General features: G+C 44.8%; 1 protein-coding gene across 1 annotated transcript in view; it reads right to left on the bottom strand.

Moving 5' to 3' along the window:
* Positions 1 to 16,833, bottom strand: part of NOL8 (nucleolar protein 8) — a 297,417-nt gene that overhangs the window by 177,479 nt on the left and 103,105 nt on the right. The window contains exons 6-7 of the mRNA XM_086938941.1: positions 5,282 to 5,344; positions 1,680 to 3,875 (exon numbers count right to left, since the gene is read on the bottom strand). Coding sequence (XP_086795067.1) covers positions 1,680 to 3,875; positions 5,282 to 5,344 — 2,259 coding nt within the window. The remainder of the gene's footprint in view (positions 1 to 1,679; positions 3,876 to 5,281; positions 5,345 to 16,833) is intronic.

Genomic DNA, 16,833 nt, shown 5'->3' with positions numbered 1-16,833 from the left:
GTAAAGGAATGCTGAATGGTAGGAATTCTCTGGATCCCACAGGTTTCGGAAAGTTCCCTCACTGAAATGTGATGAAGATGCATCATGTTGGCATTGTCTGAGGTTTCTAGGGCATTTTGGTCCACAAAGTCACATCATCCTGGACTCAGCTAAGGGTCTAGTTTTCAGAAATGTCTAAGTTCAGTAGGTTTCCACGAGTGGCAGCTGAGTCTGCATTCAAATACCACAGCTACCCCCATCGCTACAGTGGGTTAATTTTCTTAGCGAAAACCTATTGGCTCCATATCGAGTTGTAGGGCATGTACAAGTGGGGTACACCATTTGTATCAGGAGAAGAATGGGAATATAGAATAGTTGACATCTGTGGTTATCAAATGCATTTCTCTCCAGTTTTGGCTTTTAAATGTAAGCCAGTGTGCATTAATGAACACAGTGGACAACATATTTGGCTCAGATCATATGACAGTACTGATAACACCGAATTCAGAGTTGCACAAAAAATCGTTGGGCCCAATTCACAGAACTAACTTAAGACAAAATCCTAAACTTACTACCATTTTCGTATTCACAGAAGGCACTTACTCATTTTGGTCTTCACAGAAGACACTTACTCATTTCAGTATTCACAGAAGTTAGGACTCCTAACTTTAGGACTCCTAAATGTCTTCTTTGAATACCGAAAGTCTTAAAATTAGGATTTTTCTCAGTTTAGGAGTCCTAAAGTTAGGAGTCCTATCTTTACTACTACTAAATTGAGAAAAATCCTAATTTTAAGACTTTCGGTATTCACAGAAGGCATTTAGGAGTCCTAAAGTTAGGAGTCCTATCTTTACTACTACTAAATTGAGAAAAATCCTAATTTTAAGACTTTCGGTATTCACAGAAGGCATTTAGGAGTCCTAAAGTTAGGACTACTAACTTCTGTGAATACCGAAATGAGTAAGTGCCTTCTGTGAATACCGAAATGAGTAAGTGCCTTCTGTGAATACCGAAATGAGTAAGTGCCTTCTGTGAATACCAAAATGGTAGTTAGTTTAGAATTTTGCCTTAAGTTAGTTCTGTGAATCGGGCCCATTATAGCTAAATTCTGTACCTGCGGCATATTAAAAAAAATGCACAGGTTTCTTTCATACCCATTTTTCATTCATTCGATTTTACTATTTGAACTGCTGCATGGTCGGTACTCAATGAATTATAATTACAGGCTGCAGGTCAGTTGCTGGCTCTAGGTATCACATTTTTTGGCAACCAACAAACAATATATGTCCTTGAAACCAGAAGCATCTGACAAACAAAACCACATATTACTTTCATTAATTAGGACAAAAAACTGCAGATGAAACAGCGGACACCTATTGCTATTGTTTCCTACTTATTTTCCCCAACAAAGAGAGAGTTGTGGGGTAGGGCTCAGAGTGGGGATATGGGAAGTGGTCAGCTCCAGGAAGTAAAGGATTAACATAATTCTTTGCTATTTGCCAAGGATTAATCAACACAATTTAATAATACCTGTGAACCTTGTGTCTGTTGACTGAACTACGTTTTTTTTTCTCGGTACCTCCCTACCTAAATGAACAGAACCAAAAGGGAAATCCTTACAATGGAGGTTTTAAGTTCAATATGAAAATGCAAACACACCAAAACATATAATTGTAACTAATAAACAAAAGATTGTATACCAAGCTTGATAGTGCCCCCTGGATACATTTCTTTTGAAGGTCAAGCTCTTTCTTTCGTTCCTGTACAGCTGCCAAACGTTTCTCATTGTCCATGAGCTGCTTTGACATGTCTGGGTGTGGGGATTCAGTTTTTTTCCCCATGGGAGCAGACAAACCCTTTGTTTCCACAGACAACTTAACACTGGAATATGCATTTTCCTGACTGTTCATGTTCTTTGGTGTTGCTGATGAAGAGTCGTCAGAGCTGCTGCTTTCCTCATCAGTAGAAGATCCACTGCTGGTTGCCTCACTTTCTTCCTCAGATTCGGCTAGTCTGGTTCTGTCCTTTGTGGGACAACTTAAAGGCAGGAGGCCTTTACCGGCAGTCAGTTTAGAAGCAAGCTTTTCAGTGTCTGCTTTTGAGACAGGCACATTTGCTTTGACCTCAATGTGCTCGTCACCTGCTCTTTTATCCTGCTTTGGAACCACTTCAAATTTAATGTCCTTGGTTTTGGGACCCTCTCCTTCATCAGCACTTAATTTTGGTTTAGCAGGCGGAGATGCAGGGCTGGGTGTTATGCAGAGATGCACTGATGACGCAGCCTTGCTGGCAGAACAAACAGGCTGCGAGAGGAGGCAACTTTCAGAAGATTCTTCTTTAACTATTTTTCCAGTTGCTAGTGAGCCCAACCCAGCAAAAGTTGGAAGTTTTGGACGTGTGGACTTGCTTTTAGACTTGCATTCATCATCAGTGCTTTCCTCTCCTAATATAGAAGAAACTATATCATCTGGCTGTGTGATCTTCTTGGGTGAGATGGTCTTGTCCAATGCTTTTTCTGTATTCAGCAATTTACGTTGCAAGCAGGCATCAAGGGATGGCTCAGTACTACTTTTGATTGGTGCTTCTTCATTTTCATCACTTGATAGGTCATGGGCATTCTTGGCAAGTCTCTCCAGATCTTCTAATGTCAGGTTTATACGATGGCAATTTTTCATCATTTCTTCATATTCTGGGTCTTCCTCAGTTTCACTGCTGCCAGACAGACTGTCACTTTCTGAACTGCTTCTAGCCAGACTTGACTGTAGCAATGAATATGTTGTTCGTTTGTCAGTCTGTTTAGGCAAAGATTTTTTATGAGATTGTGGGTGAGTGGGTAGTTTGTTACTGTTTGCACAAACAGTTGTCTTTTGTTTCAAGAGACCTTGCTTGCTTTCAGACACACACAAGTTAACTGAAGGAACTTTGTGCACCAATTCACTTGCGGCTCTATTCTGCACCAGTGGTTCAGTCAAAGCAGCAATCTTATCAGAATCTGCAGATTCAGAATCAGTATCACTGCTGTCTAAAGACGAGCTACTTTCAGAGCGGCTTTTCAGTAGCTTGGACTCTGCCACGGGACAAGCTGAGTGGTCGACAGCACTGCTGGGAACAGAATTAGGATTGGAGTTTGAAAGCATATCAATCTTGGCAGACTCACAGTCAGTCTTGCTATTCCATGCTTCCTTGCCTCCAGACATATATGAGGTAGATTGCTGAGTCGAATCCTTCCTTGGTACTTTTTGCACCATTGGTTTGGTCACTGCAATAATCTCATCAGTATCCGCAGAGTCATACCCACTGTTGTTGTCTGAAACGTTCACATTTGTTTTGTTTCTCATCAAGCTTTTTCCTGCTCTTCCTGAATCCCACCGAGTCCAGTGGGAAGCATATTTAAGCTCAAAGTCTTCCTTGACAACTTCTATGTTGAAATCTTCATTCCCCACATTTGTAATCCTTTTTGGTAATGTATTTGTTGGTATCAGAGACTCCATTTCCTCTTCAGAATCGGAATCACTGTCCATGCTATTTTTAGTCTTAGATGATGTCAGTTTCTTCCTGTCAAGTGATCGATTTCCCTGGGCATTAAACTTTGCAACATTCGCAGATGATAAGTCATGCAAATTATTATATTGCACATCAGTGCTTTTGGTGGAAGTGCTGTCCTGGTGTTGAAGAGCCGCATTTTTTAAATGTTCATTTTTCACAGCGTTTTCTGATGCCTTTTTCTTTTTCAACTGGCGTTTTGGAGTGGGAAATTCTCCTCTACGCTTCCTGCTAATGTCATCATTCCCCTCATCCAGATGCCAGGTGAGTTGAGAGATGGGGACCAGAACACCGGAGTCATCTTCAAGTCTTTTGATGTTATGACAATACTTTGATGGGTCATATTTCATGACGTAGATTTCAGTTAAGGAATGCTCTTAAAAATGATGTGACAGTTTTTCAAAACACATGTATCTATTGCAATTGATGGAATAATATGTCGAACACATACAAGTAGATTGTACACAAAATATTTTTTCTTTGAAAAGTAATTTTCACTAATTATTTTGCAGTCATAAAGGGATCAGACAAATAGAAGTGAATGTATTTAGGTTGATTTTTTGTTTTTTTAGACAGTGTTCAGTACCTGGTCCGCTTCAGCAAGACTTATACACTTTATGACCTCTTCCCAAAATGTACAACCAATGAGTTTATTAAATATGCGGATGTTAAAGCATATTTCAATGCTGCATTTTTTTTATGAAACCGTTTTCTTTCCACAGCATTTAAAAAGGGGTTTTGGTTATGCATGAAGTGGTTAAAGAGTTCGGTATATCTGTTGGTGTCATCAATTATGCAATTGAACATGTCATGAGCAATGTAATATTTGAGGTCATAAGCAGTGCATAGTGAGGGTACATGTTATAGTTAGCAAAGTAAATTATATCTGGTGGATTTCAGAGGTTTGCCTTTTAAACGTTAACCGGATTTCAACATCCAACTAGAACGTCACTTTAATTTTTGTTTTTTCAGTATTTATATATGTGTAAATATTTAAAAGGTATCCAGGACTGGTATGTGAGATTCAGCTTGAAGAATGTAGGGATTGACAGGACACTTATGACAGATACATTTGAAATATGTCATTTATTATAATTTTTACCAACAGCTTGTACTCCGATTCTAGCTCAGTTTCAAAAACACAGCTGCATAGTTTTTAAGTTTCATAGGTTGTTTATCATGGAATAGACCACAACGAACAATATACCAACTTCACAAGCACCTACATTATGTTCTCAGTCATCCTCAAAGAGACCCTAAATTATTAAGAATGTTGACTTCTTTTTACATGCCATTTTAAACATGGGTGCTTTGCTAGCCCACATCACTCATCTGACTCCGAAGTACACTGCAAGTGGTTGTGTATTTGGAACAGTGTACAAGAATGAGTCATCAACTGATGAAGAACCTTTGAAATAGAGATGTGCAACTGTTTTCATGGACCAGGTTAGAATCTCGGAGAGCTCATGGTGGTTGTAAAAATTACAATTAATGCCAGATTTCTAATTTTAAAGAATCAGTATTTAGAATTGTTCATAAAATATTCCAGGTACACTGTTAAACATGCTCAGCGTAAAGCCAGGCCCCACTATGTCATAGGCGACTAAGCTTCAACGAAAACGTCATTACCTTTGACATTATACAAGGCAAATGATCTGCTGATGGGCATACCGTTCCCTGAAGACTGGATGGAGGTGGCAATTAGCAAGAGGAATTTCTGGGGTTCACAGTAAGTATATGCATTTTCTTAAAAGGATATTTTGCTTCTGTGTTGGAGGTGAAGGACCGGCAAAACTCTGCCGAATTTGCTGACCACCCAGTCCTGCAAATATACAATTGAAAGAATATTTAGTAATGCAATATTTTCGAAGAGAGTGGTAATCTTAGCAGGTGACGATACTGCAAACATGGAGTAAAAAGGTATATTGTGATCAACAAAAACTTTGAAAAAAGTGAGTCGTTGGCCAAGGAAAAGCAGTTTGAGGCATTAGCAACGTGATGAGTCTTACAAATATCTAAAATACTACAAAAAGAGGAATAAGAAAACACCAAGATGGAAAATGCTACTTACCAGTATGCATCTGTTCTTGGCATGTAGAGCTGCAGATTCACACACTGTGCATAGATTGCCATCTGGTGTTGGGCCCAGATGTTTGCACTGTGTTGTTGTTCTGGGAAAGTCATTGGAAGCCAAAGATAGGTGACTCCTCCTTTGGACCATAGTGCGCATGGGCATTGGCTCCATCTTCAGATAGTTTTTTCGCCAGTGAGGGAAATGATGGAGTTTTGTGAGAAACTCCAAAGATGCCCATATATGCTGTATCTAAATAAGATAACACTGGAACAGATAAAAGTAGCCTGGGAGGAGGGTGTGAATCTGCAGCTCTACATGCCAAGAACAGATGCATACTGGTAAGTAGCATTTTCCGTTCGAGGCATATGAGCTGCAGATCACACACTCTGCAAAGATTGTATGGCAGTACTCCACCTAAGCGGCGACCACTAGTATCTGTTGCAGTTGTCTGAAATAGAGTTTTGAGAACAGCCTAGCCCACACTAGCCTGTTGCTTTGCTTGCACATCTACGCAACAATGTTTTGTCTATGTGTGTGGTGTAAACCATGTGGGTGCTTTGCCGATGTCATCTAAGGGAATGTTCCCCAAGAATGCCATTTAAGCCCCTATTTTCCTGGGAGAGTGGGCTTTAGGGGGAATAGATAATGTAAGTTTTGCTTTCTGATAGCAAATTTGTATGCATTTGACAATCCACTTTGCAATTCCAGCTTTGATATAGGATTGCCTTTATGTGGTGGTGAGAAGGATGCAAAAAGTTGTTGAGTTTTGCGAATTGGTTTTGTTCTGTCAATATACTAAAGGAGTGCTCTTTTAACGTCTAACGCATGAAGAGCTCTTTCTGCGACTGTTTGTGGTTGCGTGAAAAATATTGAAAACTCTACAGACTGGTTCTCATGAAAGGGAGAAATAACTTTAGGAAGGAATTTTGGGTTTGTTCTAAGAATCACTTTGTTATGATGGAGTTGTAAAAATGGTTCTTGAATAGTAAGTGCTTGAAGCTCACTGACTCTTCTAAGGGAAGTAATGGCCATTAGGAAAGAGACTTTCCATGTAAGAAACTGCAATTCACATTTGTGCAAGGGTTCGAATGGAGGCCTCATTAGTCTTGTGAGAACAATATTTAAGTTCCACACAGTTGAGGGTGGTACTCTGGGTGGATTGATACTGTTGAGTCCTTCCATAAAGGCTTTGATGGCAGGTACTCTGAATAGTGACACATGTTATCTGTTGTGTAAGTATGCTGCTATAGCAGCTAGGTGTAACCTAATAGATGTGTATGCTAGGTTAGACCTTTGGAGATGTAGCAGGTGACCTATGATGTGTTGGATTGACACATCTAAGGGATTGTTGTCATTATTGCAGTATATGACTAATCTTATCCACTTGGCTGCACAGTACGCTCTAGTGGTGAGGCGTCTGGCTTCTCTGATAACATTCATGCAGACAGTGGATCGACGCCTGTGCCAACACCCTCGCCCCACTGAAGAAACCCTCCAACAGCCACGCCGGCAAGAGAGCCACCTGGTTCACCGACGAGCTCCTGGCCTCCAAGGGCGCATGCCAGAAACTGGAGAAGAAATGGCTCCACTAACATATACCGGACAACCACGCAGCCCACAAGGACGCCACCCGCAGACACCACCACCTCATCAGATCAGCCAAGAGGTCCTCCTTCAAAGACCGCCTGGATAACAACGCACACGACAGCAAAGAGCTCTTCCGCATCGTTAAAGAACTATCCAACCCCAGCGCCAACACCAAGGACATCCCGCCCTCACAGGAACTGTGCGACCCACTGGCCATCTTCTTCCACAGCAAGATCGCTGACATCCACAACAGTTTCAATACCACGACCGACCCGACCACACCAGACTCCACCCCTCCTCCAAACACCAACAACGCCAACTGCCTTACTTCCTGGTCCAACGTCAGCGACGACGAGACACGCAAGGTCATGAACTCCATCCACTCAGGATCTCCGACCGACCCATGCCCACACCACATATTCAACAAGGCAGACGCAGCCATCTCCCCCCCAACTACAGAAGGTCATCAACATCTCCTTCGAAACAGCGACATTCCTGGAAAGCTGAAGCACGCCGAAATCAACACCCTCCTGAAGAAGGCCAAGGCGGACCCCAAGGACCTCAAGAACTTCCGGCCCATCTCCCTGCTCCCGTTCCCGGCGCAGGTCATCGAGAAAATCGTCAACAGGCAACTGACCCGCCACCTCGAAGACAACATCCTAGACCCGTCCCAATCCGGATCAGACGAAAACAACAGCACAGAGACTGCCCTCATCGCCACCACAGGCGACATCAGGCGCCAATTGAACAACGGCGAAACATCAGCCCTCATCCTCCTGGACCTCTCGGGCGCCTTCGACACGGTCTGCCATCGCACTCTAAAAACACGCCTCCAAGAAGCCGATATCCAAGAGAAGGCCCTCGACTGGACCACATCCTTCCTCTCCGGCAGATCACAGAGCGTCCGCCTCCCACCCTTCCGATCCGAGGCCACCTACATCATCTGCGGCGTCCCCCAGGGCTCCTCCCTCAGCCCAACATCTACATGGCCCCCCTCGCACAAGTGGCCCGCCACCACAACCTCAACATCATCTCCTACGCCGACAACACTCAGCTCATCCTCTCCCTCACCAAAGACCTACGCACCGCCAAACCAACATCCACGGCGGAATGAAGGCCGTTGCCGACTGGATGAGGAGCAGCCGGCTGAAACTGAACTCGGACAAGATGGAGGTCTTCATCCTCGGACCAAACCCCTCGGCCTGGGACGACTCCTGGTGGCCGACCACTCTCGGGACAGCACCGACACCCACCGACCACGCACGCAATCTAGGATTCATCCTCGACTCCTCCCTCTCCATGTCCAAACAGGTCAACCGAAACAAGAAGAACGGTGACACAGGCTCTCGTCAGCAGCAGGCTGGACTACGGCAACGCACTCTACGTCGGAATCCCAGCCAAACACCTACGACGACTACAGCACATCCAAAATGCCTCCGCTCGACTGATCGTCAACGTCACCCGCCGCAGCCACATCACCCCCCACCTGACAAACCTATACTGTCTTTCCGTCGACAAGAGCATCACCTCCAAACTCCTCACCCACGCACACAAAGCACTCCACAACACCGGACCAGCCTACCTGAACAGCAGACAGCTTCCACACCCCCACCCGCCAGCTCCACTCCGCCAGCCTCGCCCTCGCCACCCGCATCCATCGAACAACCTCCAGCGGCAGGTCCTTCTCCTACCTCACCGCCAAGACCTGGAACACCCAACCTACCCGCCTACGGCAGACCGAAGGCCTTCAGAAGACTCTTCAAGACCTGGCTCTTCGAACAGGAGCGAACCCCCCCCCCCCCCCCCAGCGCCTTGAGACCCTCACGGGTGAGTAGCGCGCTTTACAAATACCATGATTGATTGATTGAGTGAGTCAGGGGGAAGGTTAAGGTAACCAAACTCTAGGATTTTATGAGCCAGATCGCTAGATTGAGCTGGGTCAGATCTGGGTGTCTGATCTCTGCATGGCTCTGGGTTAGGAGGTGTGGGGAGAGGTGTAGTTTTTGGTACGTGCGGGACTACAGATAGTTCCAGTAATGTGGTGTACCACGGTTGTCTGGCCAATGTTGGAGCAACTAGGATGAGAGTCAGTGAGTGGTGCTGCAGTTTGCGCACAACCAGTGGAATGAGTGGGAGAGGCGGAAAAGCGTAAGCAAATCTGCCTGACCAATTTATCCATGTTACATTGCCTTTGGACAATGGGTGTGGATACATGGCGGCAAAGCTTGGGCATTTGGAGTTTGTGTGTGGGGAAGAGATCTACCTCTGGTTGCCCCCACAACTGGAAAAATGGTTGAAGAACTTGCGGAAGAAGTTTCCACTCGTGAGTCTGTTGCGTTTGACGATTTAACAGATCTGCTATCTGTTCTGGACTCCTGGAATGTGTTGGGCTAGGAGGAAAATGTTTTGAGGAATAGCCCATCTCCATATACTTTGTGCTAGCTGGGAGAGATGCAGAGAGTGCGTCCCGCCTTCTTTCTTTATGCAATACATTGCTGTTGTATTGTCTGGGCGGACTAGGACAGCTTTGCCCAGAATGTGTTTCTGGAACAACTTTAATGCTAGGAATATGGCTAGTAACTCTAGGTGATTGATGTGAAGCAACCTTTCTGGGGGTGTCCACGTGACCTGTATGGTATGATGTAACAGATGAGCTCCCCAGCCTGAGAGTGATGCGTCCGCTGTTAGCACTACCTGTGGAACTGACTCGATGAACGGTTGCCCCTTGGAAAGGTTTTTGGTGTTCCACCACTGCAGTGAGCGATGCGTGCAACCGTCCACCAACACCAGATCTGTCAGCTGACCTTGAGCTTAGTTCCATTAACGTGCTAGACATTCCTGTAGGAGACCCATCTGTAGTCTTGCGTGGGGTACTATGAATATGCAAGAGGCCATCATCCCTATTAGTTCCATGAACACTCGAGCTGGAAGAGAGTGTTGTGGCTGATAGTTTGTGATGAAGCTTTGTAAGCTTGATATTCTGGCTGGACTGGGATATGCAAGTGCCTTTAAGGTATTTATTGTAGCTCCGAGGTATTGTTGTATGTGCGAAGGTTGTAGGGGAGACTTTGGGTGGTTTATGATAAACCCTAAGTTGTGAAGCAATTGGATTGTGGCTGGAGTGTGTTGTACACACTGGTTGTATGACTTGGCTTTTATGAGCCAGTCGTCTAGGTAGGGGTAGACATGAATATGCTGCCATCTTAGGTGAGCCGCAACTACTGCTAGACACTTGGTGAAGACTCTGGGTGCTGTGGTGACTCCGAATGGGAGTACCTTGAATTGGTAGTGCTGACCGTCCACTACAAACCTGAGATATTTCCTGTGAGAGGTGTGAATGGGAATATGAAAGTAGGCATCCTTGAGATCTAGAGTGGCAAGGAAATTGCCTTGTACGAGCAGAGGAAGGACCTTTTGAAGCGTGACCATGTGAAAGTGGTCGGATTGTATGTACAGGTATAGGGGTCTAAGGTCCAGGATGGGTCTCAGAGAGCCGTCCTTCTTTGGAATGAGGAAGTACAGGGAGTAAAACCCTGTGTTTTACTGATGCAGGGGTACCAGTTCTATTGCATGTTTTTGCAGGAGGGAGAGGACTTCCTGTTTTAGCAGTGATAAATGTTCTGGTGACATTGGGCGCCGACTGGGTGGTATGTTTGGGTGGGTAGAAGTGAGTTCTAGACATTAACATGTTTGAACGATTTGTCTCATCCACCTGTCTGTGGTGATGTTGTTCCAGACAGGAAGGAACTGTAGTAATCTTCCCCCGACTGGTGTGGAATGGTTCGGGGGAAGTGGAGGGAAGTCATTGGGTAGGGGTGGAGGCAGAGTGGGTGTTGTTGGTTTTGCCTCTGCCTTTGTTACTGTTAACTCTGTAGCCCCCTTGTGATAAACCCTAGTGAATGTGGTCTGGGCGGGAGACTTGTAAGATGTGGAGGAGTTGTCAGAGGAGTAGCCTCTGGAGGTGCCCCTGTAAGAGGAGCGATGAAAGGACAGTCTGGGAGCTTGGGTTTGCATAGCTACCATTGATTTAGCTGCGTCGGTGTCTTTTTTCATCTTTTCAAGAGATGAATCCACGGTAGGTCCGAACAAGTGTTCCTGTTCAAATGGCTGGTTTAAGATGGAAGTTTGTACTTCAGGTTTAAAACCCGAGATACATAGCCAAGAGTGTCTACGCAGGAGGACACTTTTTTTAACAGCTCGGGAGGCTGTGTCCGCCACGCCTAGAGTGCAGCAAATAGAGGTATTACTGATGAGCTTACCCACCTGTATAAGGTTGTTAGCTTTTGTTTTATATTTGTTGGGCAGGTGTTGCAATAGGGTCTCTAGCTCATCGTAGCGCGCCCTATCATACCTAGCTAACAAAGCTTGAGTGTTGGCGATACACCATATGTTAGCTGAATGAGAAGCTGTGCGTTTGCCAGAAGCGTCTAAGAGTTTGGACTCTTTGTCAGGAGGTGGGGCATCCCCTGATGTCTGAGAGTTAGCCTTCTTCCTGGCATTGGAGACTACTAAATAATCCAATGGTATGTGGCCCTAATGTCTGTTGGGTCTGTTGGGGCGGGCTTATATTTTTTCTCTATTCTTGAGTTGATGACCCTATTCCTAACGGGGTCTTAAAACACTTCAGGTGCATATTTAATAACACCTTTAAACATGGGTAGGATGGATGTGGTCTTCTGTGAAATATAAAAAGTATCCATTTGGAAATCCTCATCCACGGGGTCTGTGTGTAGGTTAACCCCATGGTACTGTGCAGCTCTGCGGACTAGCTGGTTGAAGCCCAAGGTATCTTCAGGAGGGGAAGGTCTTCCTGTGGTACATTAGGGACATCTGGTGTATTGTATTCGTCCCATGGGTCTGGGGTATGAGGCGGACTAGTATCCCCTAGTGGCGCCTCGTGTGGACCCTCCCCTGAGTCATCAGAAGAGTCACCATCATCTGTTGATGGAGGAGATGGTGTAGGAGAGTGTTGCAATGTTCCTCTTTTTAGGGGGGGAGCCGGTGTAAGTGAGTCCAGTTATCTCTTTGTAGAACTGAGTCAATAGACCAGTTTTTTGTTCTTTTTGGAGAGTCTTTTGAGTGGAATCCGGTTTAAAAAGCTCTTCTGTGGGAAGAATATCTTTTGGCACCACTTTTTTTTCGGTTCCGAATGCTTACGCTGCACCGACTTTAAGTTATGTGCTCCTTAGACTTGGACTTGTGAGGTTTTGAGGTATCTTTTGGAGCCTGTGGAACCAGCTGTTTGTTTGGTTCCGAAAGTTTCTTTGGCGCCGAAGACGGAGTGTCTGTAAATTTCAGTGAGTCGAAGGGTTGGTGCCGGTAGGCTTGGGTGCCGACTCTGATGGTTTCTTCGGAGTCGAAGGGTTGGTGCCGGTGGGCTTGGGTGCCGAGTGTGTGGATGCGGAGGCTGTGGTTGGCATTGAAGAGGAGGATGGTAATTTGTTTTTGGATGCCGGGGTGTGGGTTTTGGCACCGAAGGTAGGCTGACTCGAGCTCGAGTGGCCTGAATGCTTTGTTGCGTGCTTCTTGGCCCAGCCCGGAGGCGGGCGTGAGGAGCTTTTTCTCCGTGTGCACCTGGGTCCGAAGGTGAAGGTGTGACCAAAGCCTTTTTTGGTGACGTGGGGGAGGGGGTCGGGATCGATGTTAGTACTTACAACCTGCTGCCCAGGAGTGATGTCTTCGACGTCGGAGTCATAGTTTTCGGAGGCACTGACGAAGCCTTCAACCCGCCCCTGTCTGGGACATTGATGCCCTCTTGGAAGATGGAAGTGGACGAGCAAGCCATCGTCTTCAAGCTTGACGATCCCGAATGGTCTTCTTGGAGTGGAAGGAGGCACAAGCTGAACAGTCCCTGGCCTCGTGCTCTGTTGAAAGGCAGCGGTTACACACCTTATGGAGATCTGTGTGCGGGAATTTAGACCCACATTCAGGACACTTCTTAAATGGAGTCCTTTCCATACAATTAAACTAGTAACAGATAACACTTTGTCATCATTTATTCAACAACACAAAAATATAAGTCAACATTCATGGGCTGCCAGGGGACCATCTGCATCATTGAGCATTACAAAGGAAAGGATGATCTTTGTTTTATTTCTCCAGACCAGAAGGGTTCTCTTGGATCTTGTGCAGTCACCAGTGACTACGTATACTTGCTACAGATTCTCAATCAGCTGGACTTTGTGCATGGATCCCAAGGCAGGACTGGCCATTGCTGGCATCAGGCATTTTCCAAGGAGGCTGCAAGGGTGGGGGGACGGTTTTCCTAATAGAGGCTGTTTTTGTTGCAGTTTTGTAAGCACCCGCTGCAGAGTTACTTGTATATCCAGTAGTTTTCAGGCAACAATAAAAGTGTCAAAATAGATCTGGTGATTAATTGGAGAGAGATCAGAGTTTTTCTAGAGGTAGTTATGACTCACCTAAGGTAGCGCAGAGAGCTAATATGCCCGCTGTAAAGGATGTGTACCATGTAGATCACAGAACTGTATTTTATGCGCATAGCTTAGTGGGTTACTGCTTTTGTCACAGATACCCTTTTGTTAATATGCAGTTGATCAGTTACAATCCTAACATAGCATAGTGAGCTAGGAAGTGTCATCAAAGAGCTACATGAAAACGACATGGAACCAGCTAGAAAGCTGTATCTTTTGTCGAGACTTTCATTATCCTACTGCTGCTAAAAAGGGTTTGTTTGGGTGGAAAGAAATTTTTATTATTAAAATCAACCTTAACCACTGTGTTACGTTCTGAAACCTGGGTTTGAGCTTCTCCACTCCAAGCACTCTTAAAAAAGGACTACCAGTATGGATGACATGAATGCTACACCTTGTATTCCCCTTTTTCCTTGTAACATTTTCTATACACTGATTTACACACGCATTCATTGTCTCTGTATTTATGCGTAATATAAAGTGCTCCGACATCCTACACAGATATGACAGGTGCTATAAAACAAATGCAATACATGTTATGTTTTGTTATGTTATCCGGATTTATAGAGCGCACAGATGCCCCAGCAAAGGGGCGTCCTGGCGCTAGTGCAGAACAGAAAAACCGGACAAGAGTGAGAGAAAAAACACAACACAGCAAAACTAAGGAGCTAAAGGAAAGAGAAAGGTTTTGACATTCTTCCTGAAGGCGAGGAGCCCATCGATGGCACGTATGTGGGCAGGCAGGGAATTCCATAGTTTAGCGGCAAGAACTCGGAAGGAGCGGCCGCCAATCCTGGATCTTTTAAAACGAGGCACTATGGCTAGGTGTGAGCAGCTAGGTAGAGTTAGAGGGAGTTAGCGAGGGAATCATTGAAGTGCCCCAAAAAAGGCAGTTGTATCCTGGTGCATTGTAAGGTTATCATTTACTATGCTTTAAAAGCAAATATAATTGAATATATAATGAAAAATGTGTTCTAGAATGCGCCATTTTTGCTCACATTTTACCCTCTTTGTAATGGTCAGGCTCACTCGCTGCACTCACTATGCACCGTACGGGGCTACTTTGGGTTCCCAGTCCGGCCCGATGTGTCCCTGGGATGAAGCGGTTCTTCTTCTGGCAGGCGCAGAACAGCTTGTTCAGGGAGATAAACTCCCTCTTTCCACATGTCAATGAAAAGAAACTTTCTATAATTTCAATCTAAGGGGCAGTCTGGAGGGAGAGAGCAGCAACCCCTCAGACATTGAGATCCTAGCAGAATACGTACTCAACAATGGTGAACAAAGTCCCTTGGTCGCCCAAATGAGTGCCAATGAAAGAGCTGCATTTTTTAAGATCTTCCAGTCCTGGGGATGAAAACTTTCAAATGTTATACTGTTGTCCAAATTGCAAGGACTTCAGAAACAGGTCCCAAAGACCAATTGGAACTGTTAAAGGCCAATTTGTGAATTTCAATTCAAACAGAGTCCAGCAAAGGTCACCACTGCCTCAGCGAAGAGCACCAACACAGTAGGCAGACGATGCAGGTTTTTTTTGGAAGCAGGAAACCATCTGAAACAAGTGAATGCGTAGACCTGTTTCGGAGAGCTAGTAGGCACTCTCACCAAAAGACTACAGGTAGCTAAAAAAAAGCTTTTACCCATGTACACTATGTACTGGCACCACCATCAGACACCACATACTTCTGGAAGCAGGAACAGTAGCCTCCATCTGTCAGAATTTACTTCCTCATTAGGCTGTAACTATAGCATAGCTCTGATGATGATCAGCAAATGAAAAAACAAGGAGTATCACCAGTTGACTTACATCACTGTTGAGTAACTTGAGGGAAAAAAATGGCTCCGAAAAAATATAGAGGGCATTGGCACATGTCTTCCAAAACGTGCAGAGGGCTTTTCTTTCAACATTCACCACATTTATAAGGTCAAACAGAGGGCCAACATAATTCAACAGAACACAACCCTCAAGATTTAATTCACAATTAATGTTTTTCAGATGCCATGATGCAAGAGATGGATAAGATGAAGGACAAAATGACAGCTTTCTCTCCCAATTCCCTGAACTTAGGCACGCTCTGTTCTCGAGAACCTTTGGAAATGTTCTGTTGTGCCTCCTCGCATAAAGGGTGATAGATGTACAGTGAGTCAGATGGATGATGAACCTATGGACACAGGACATGATGTCCTCTAAAAGATACCTTTCCACAACTTTGAATAAAGCACTGCCCTACCTAATTATTGTGTATTTAGTTGAAGGACAATGGCATTTCTAGAAAGGAAACTGTACACAGTTAAGTAAGGACAAGATTAACTGGGTGGCTACATAAAGCTATGTGGCACAGAATGTTGAGGCTGAAGACTGCAGACTGAACAAGACAGCACAGACACTAATGGCACATACTTAATGTATTATGCAGGATACGCTAGACAACCAGGATTGCAAGTGGGCATGGTAAAAGTAGCGAAGTCAGGTAAGATAAGAATGCATGGGGCATGAACTGGGTTATGCACGTCAGAGCAGATGTGACTTACAACTGAAGAGGTCTGCACAAGAGCTTTGTTAGCAGTTCTAAAGGTGGGCAGGATGAGTACGGTCCCGAGGTCAAGAAAGAGCACATTCTGAAAATGTGGACAAGCAGGTGTATTTGTAAATTGTATACACTCACAATAAGTATGTTTAAGGCTCCTTACTTTCTGTTTGACACTCTAGACATGCAGACGGTGTGACTAAACAACCATGACAACTTGAGAGTTTGACTGAGGGTAGTGCTAAGTGGGCAATCAGGGAGTGAAAATGGATACAGAAGTGTGATGACATGTGTTAGATCTGTCTGCCCTTTGGGTTGTCCCTCCTATTTATTATTTATTTTTGTCCCTTTCCTGCCCCTCATATCCCTTAATTTTTATGTCCACTGAATTTTTGCGGCGTTAACAAGGGGTTAGGTGCTCTTTGACCCTCGTAGTCCTTTTCTCTAAGGCCTAGGTGCCACTTCTAACTAGATTTGTGAAACCCACAAAATGGACGCCAATAACTGTCATAACTGTCACCTCTAGAACAGGGACCATAAGGTTACATTAAGAAGGTACTAGAACCTTCTGGAGGGTTCTGGTAGCCAGAACCAGCCTATATAAGGCCGGCCTCTGGGCGGCCATTTTAAGTGTGGAGAAAGAGTGTCCAGAGAGAGCTTGAGTGGAGACTGGTCAGGAGCAAAGCTTTAGCGT

The sequence above is a fragment of the Lissotriton vulgaris genome, chromosome 9, assembly GCF_964263255.1.
Source record: "Lissotriton vulgaris chromosome 9, aLisVul1.2, whole genome shotgun sequence".
NCBI classification, from domain to species: domain Eukaryota; kingdom Metazoa; phylum Chordata; class Amphibia; order Caudata; family Salamandridae; genus Lissotriton; species Lissotriton vulgaris.
Note: the sequence above shows the minus strand (reverse complement) of the source record. Positions and strands in the feature narration are given on the sequence as shown.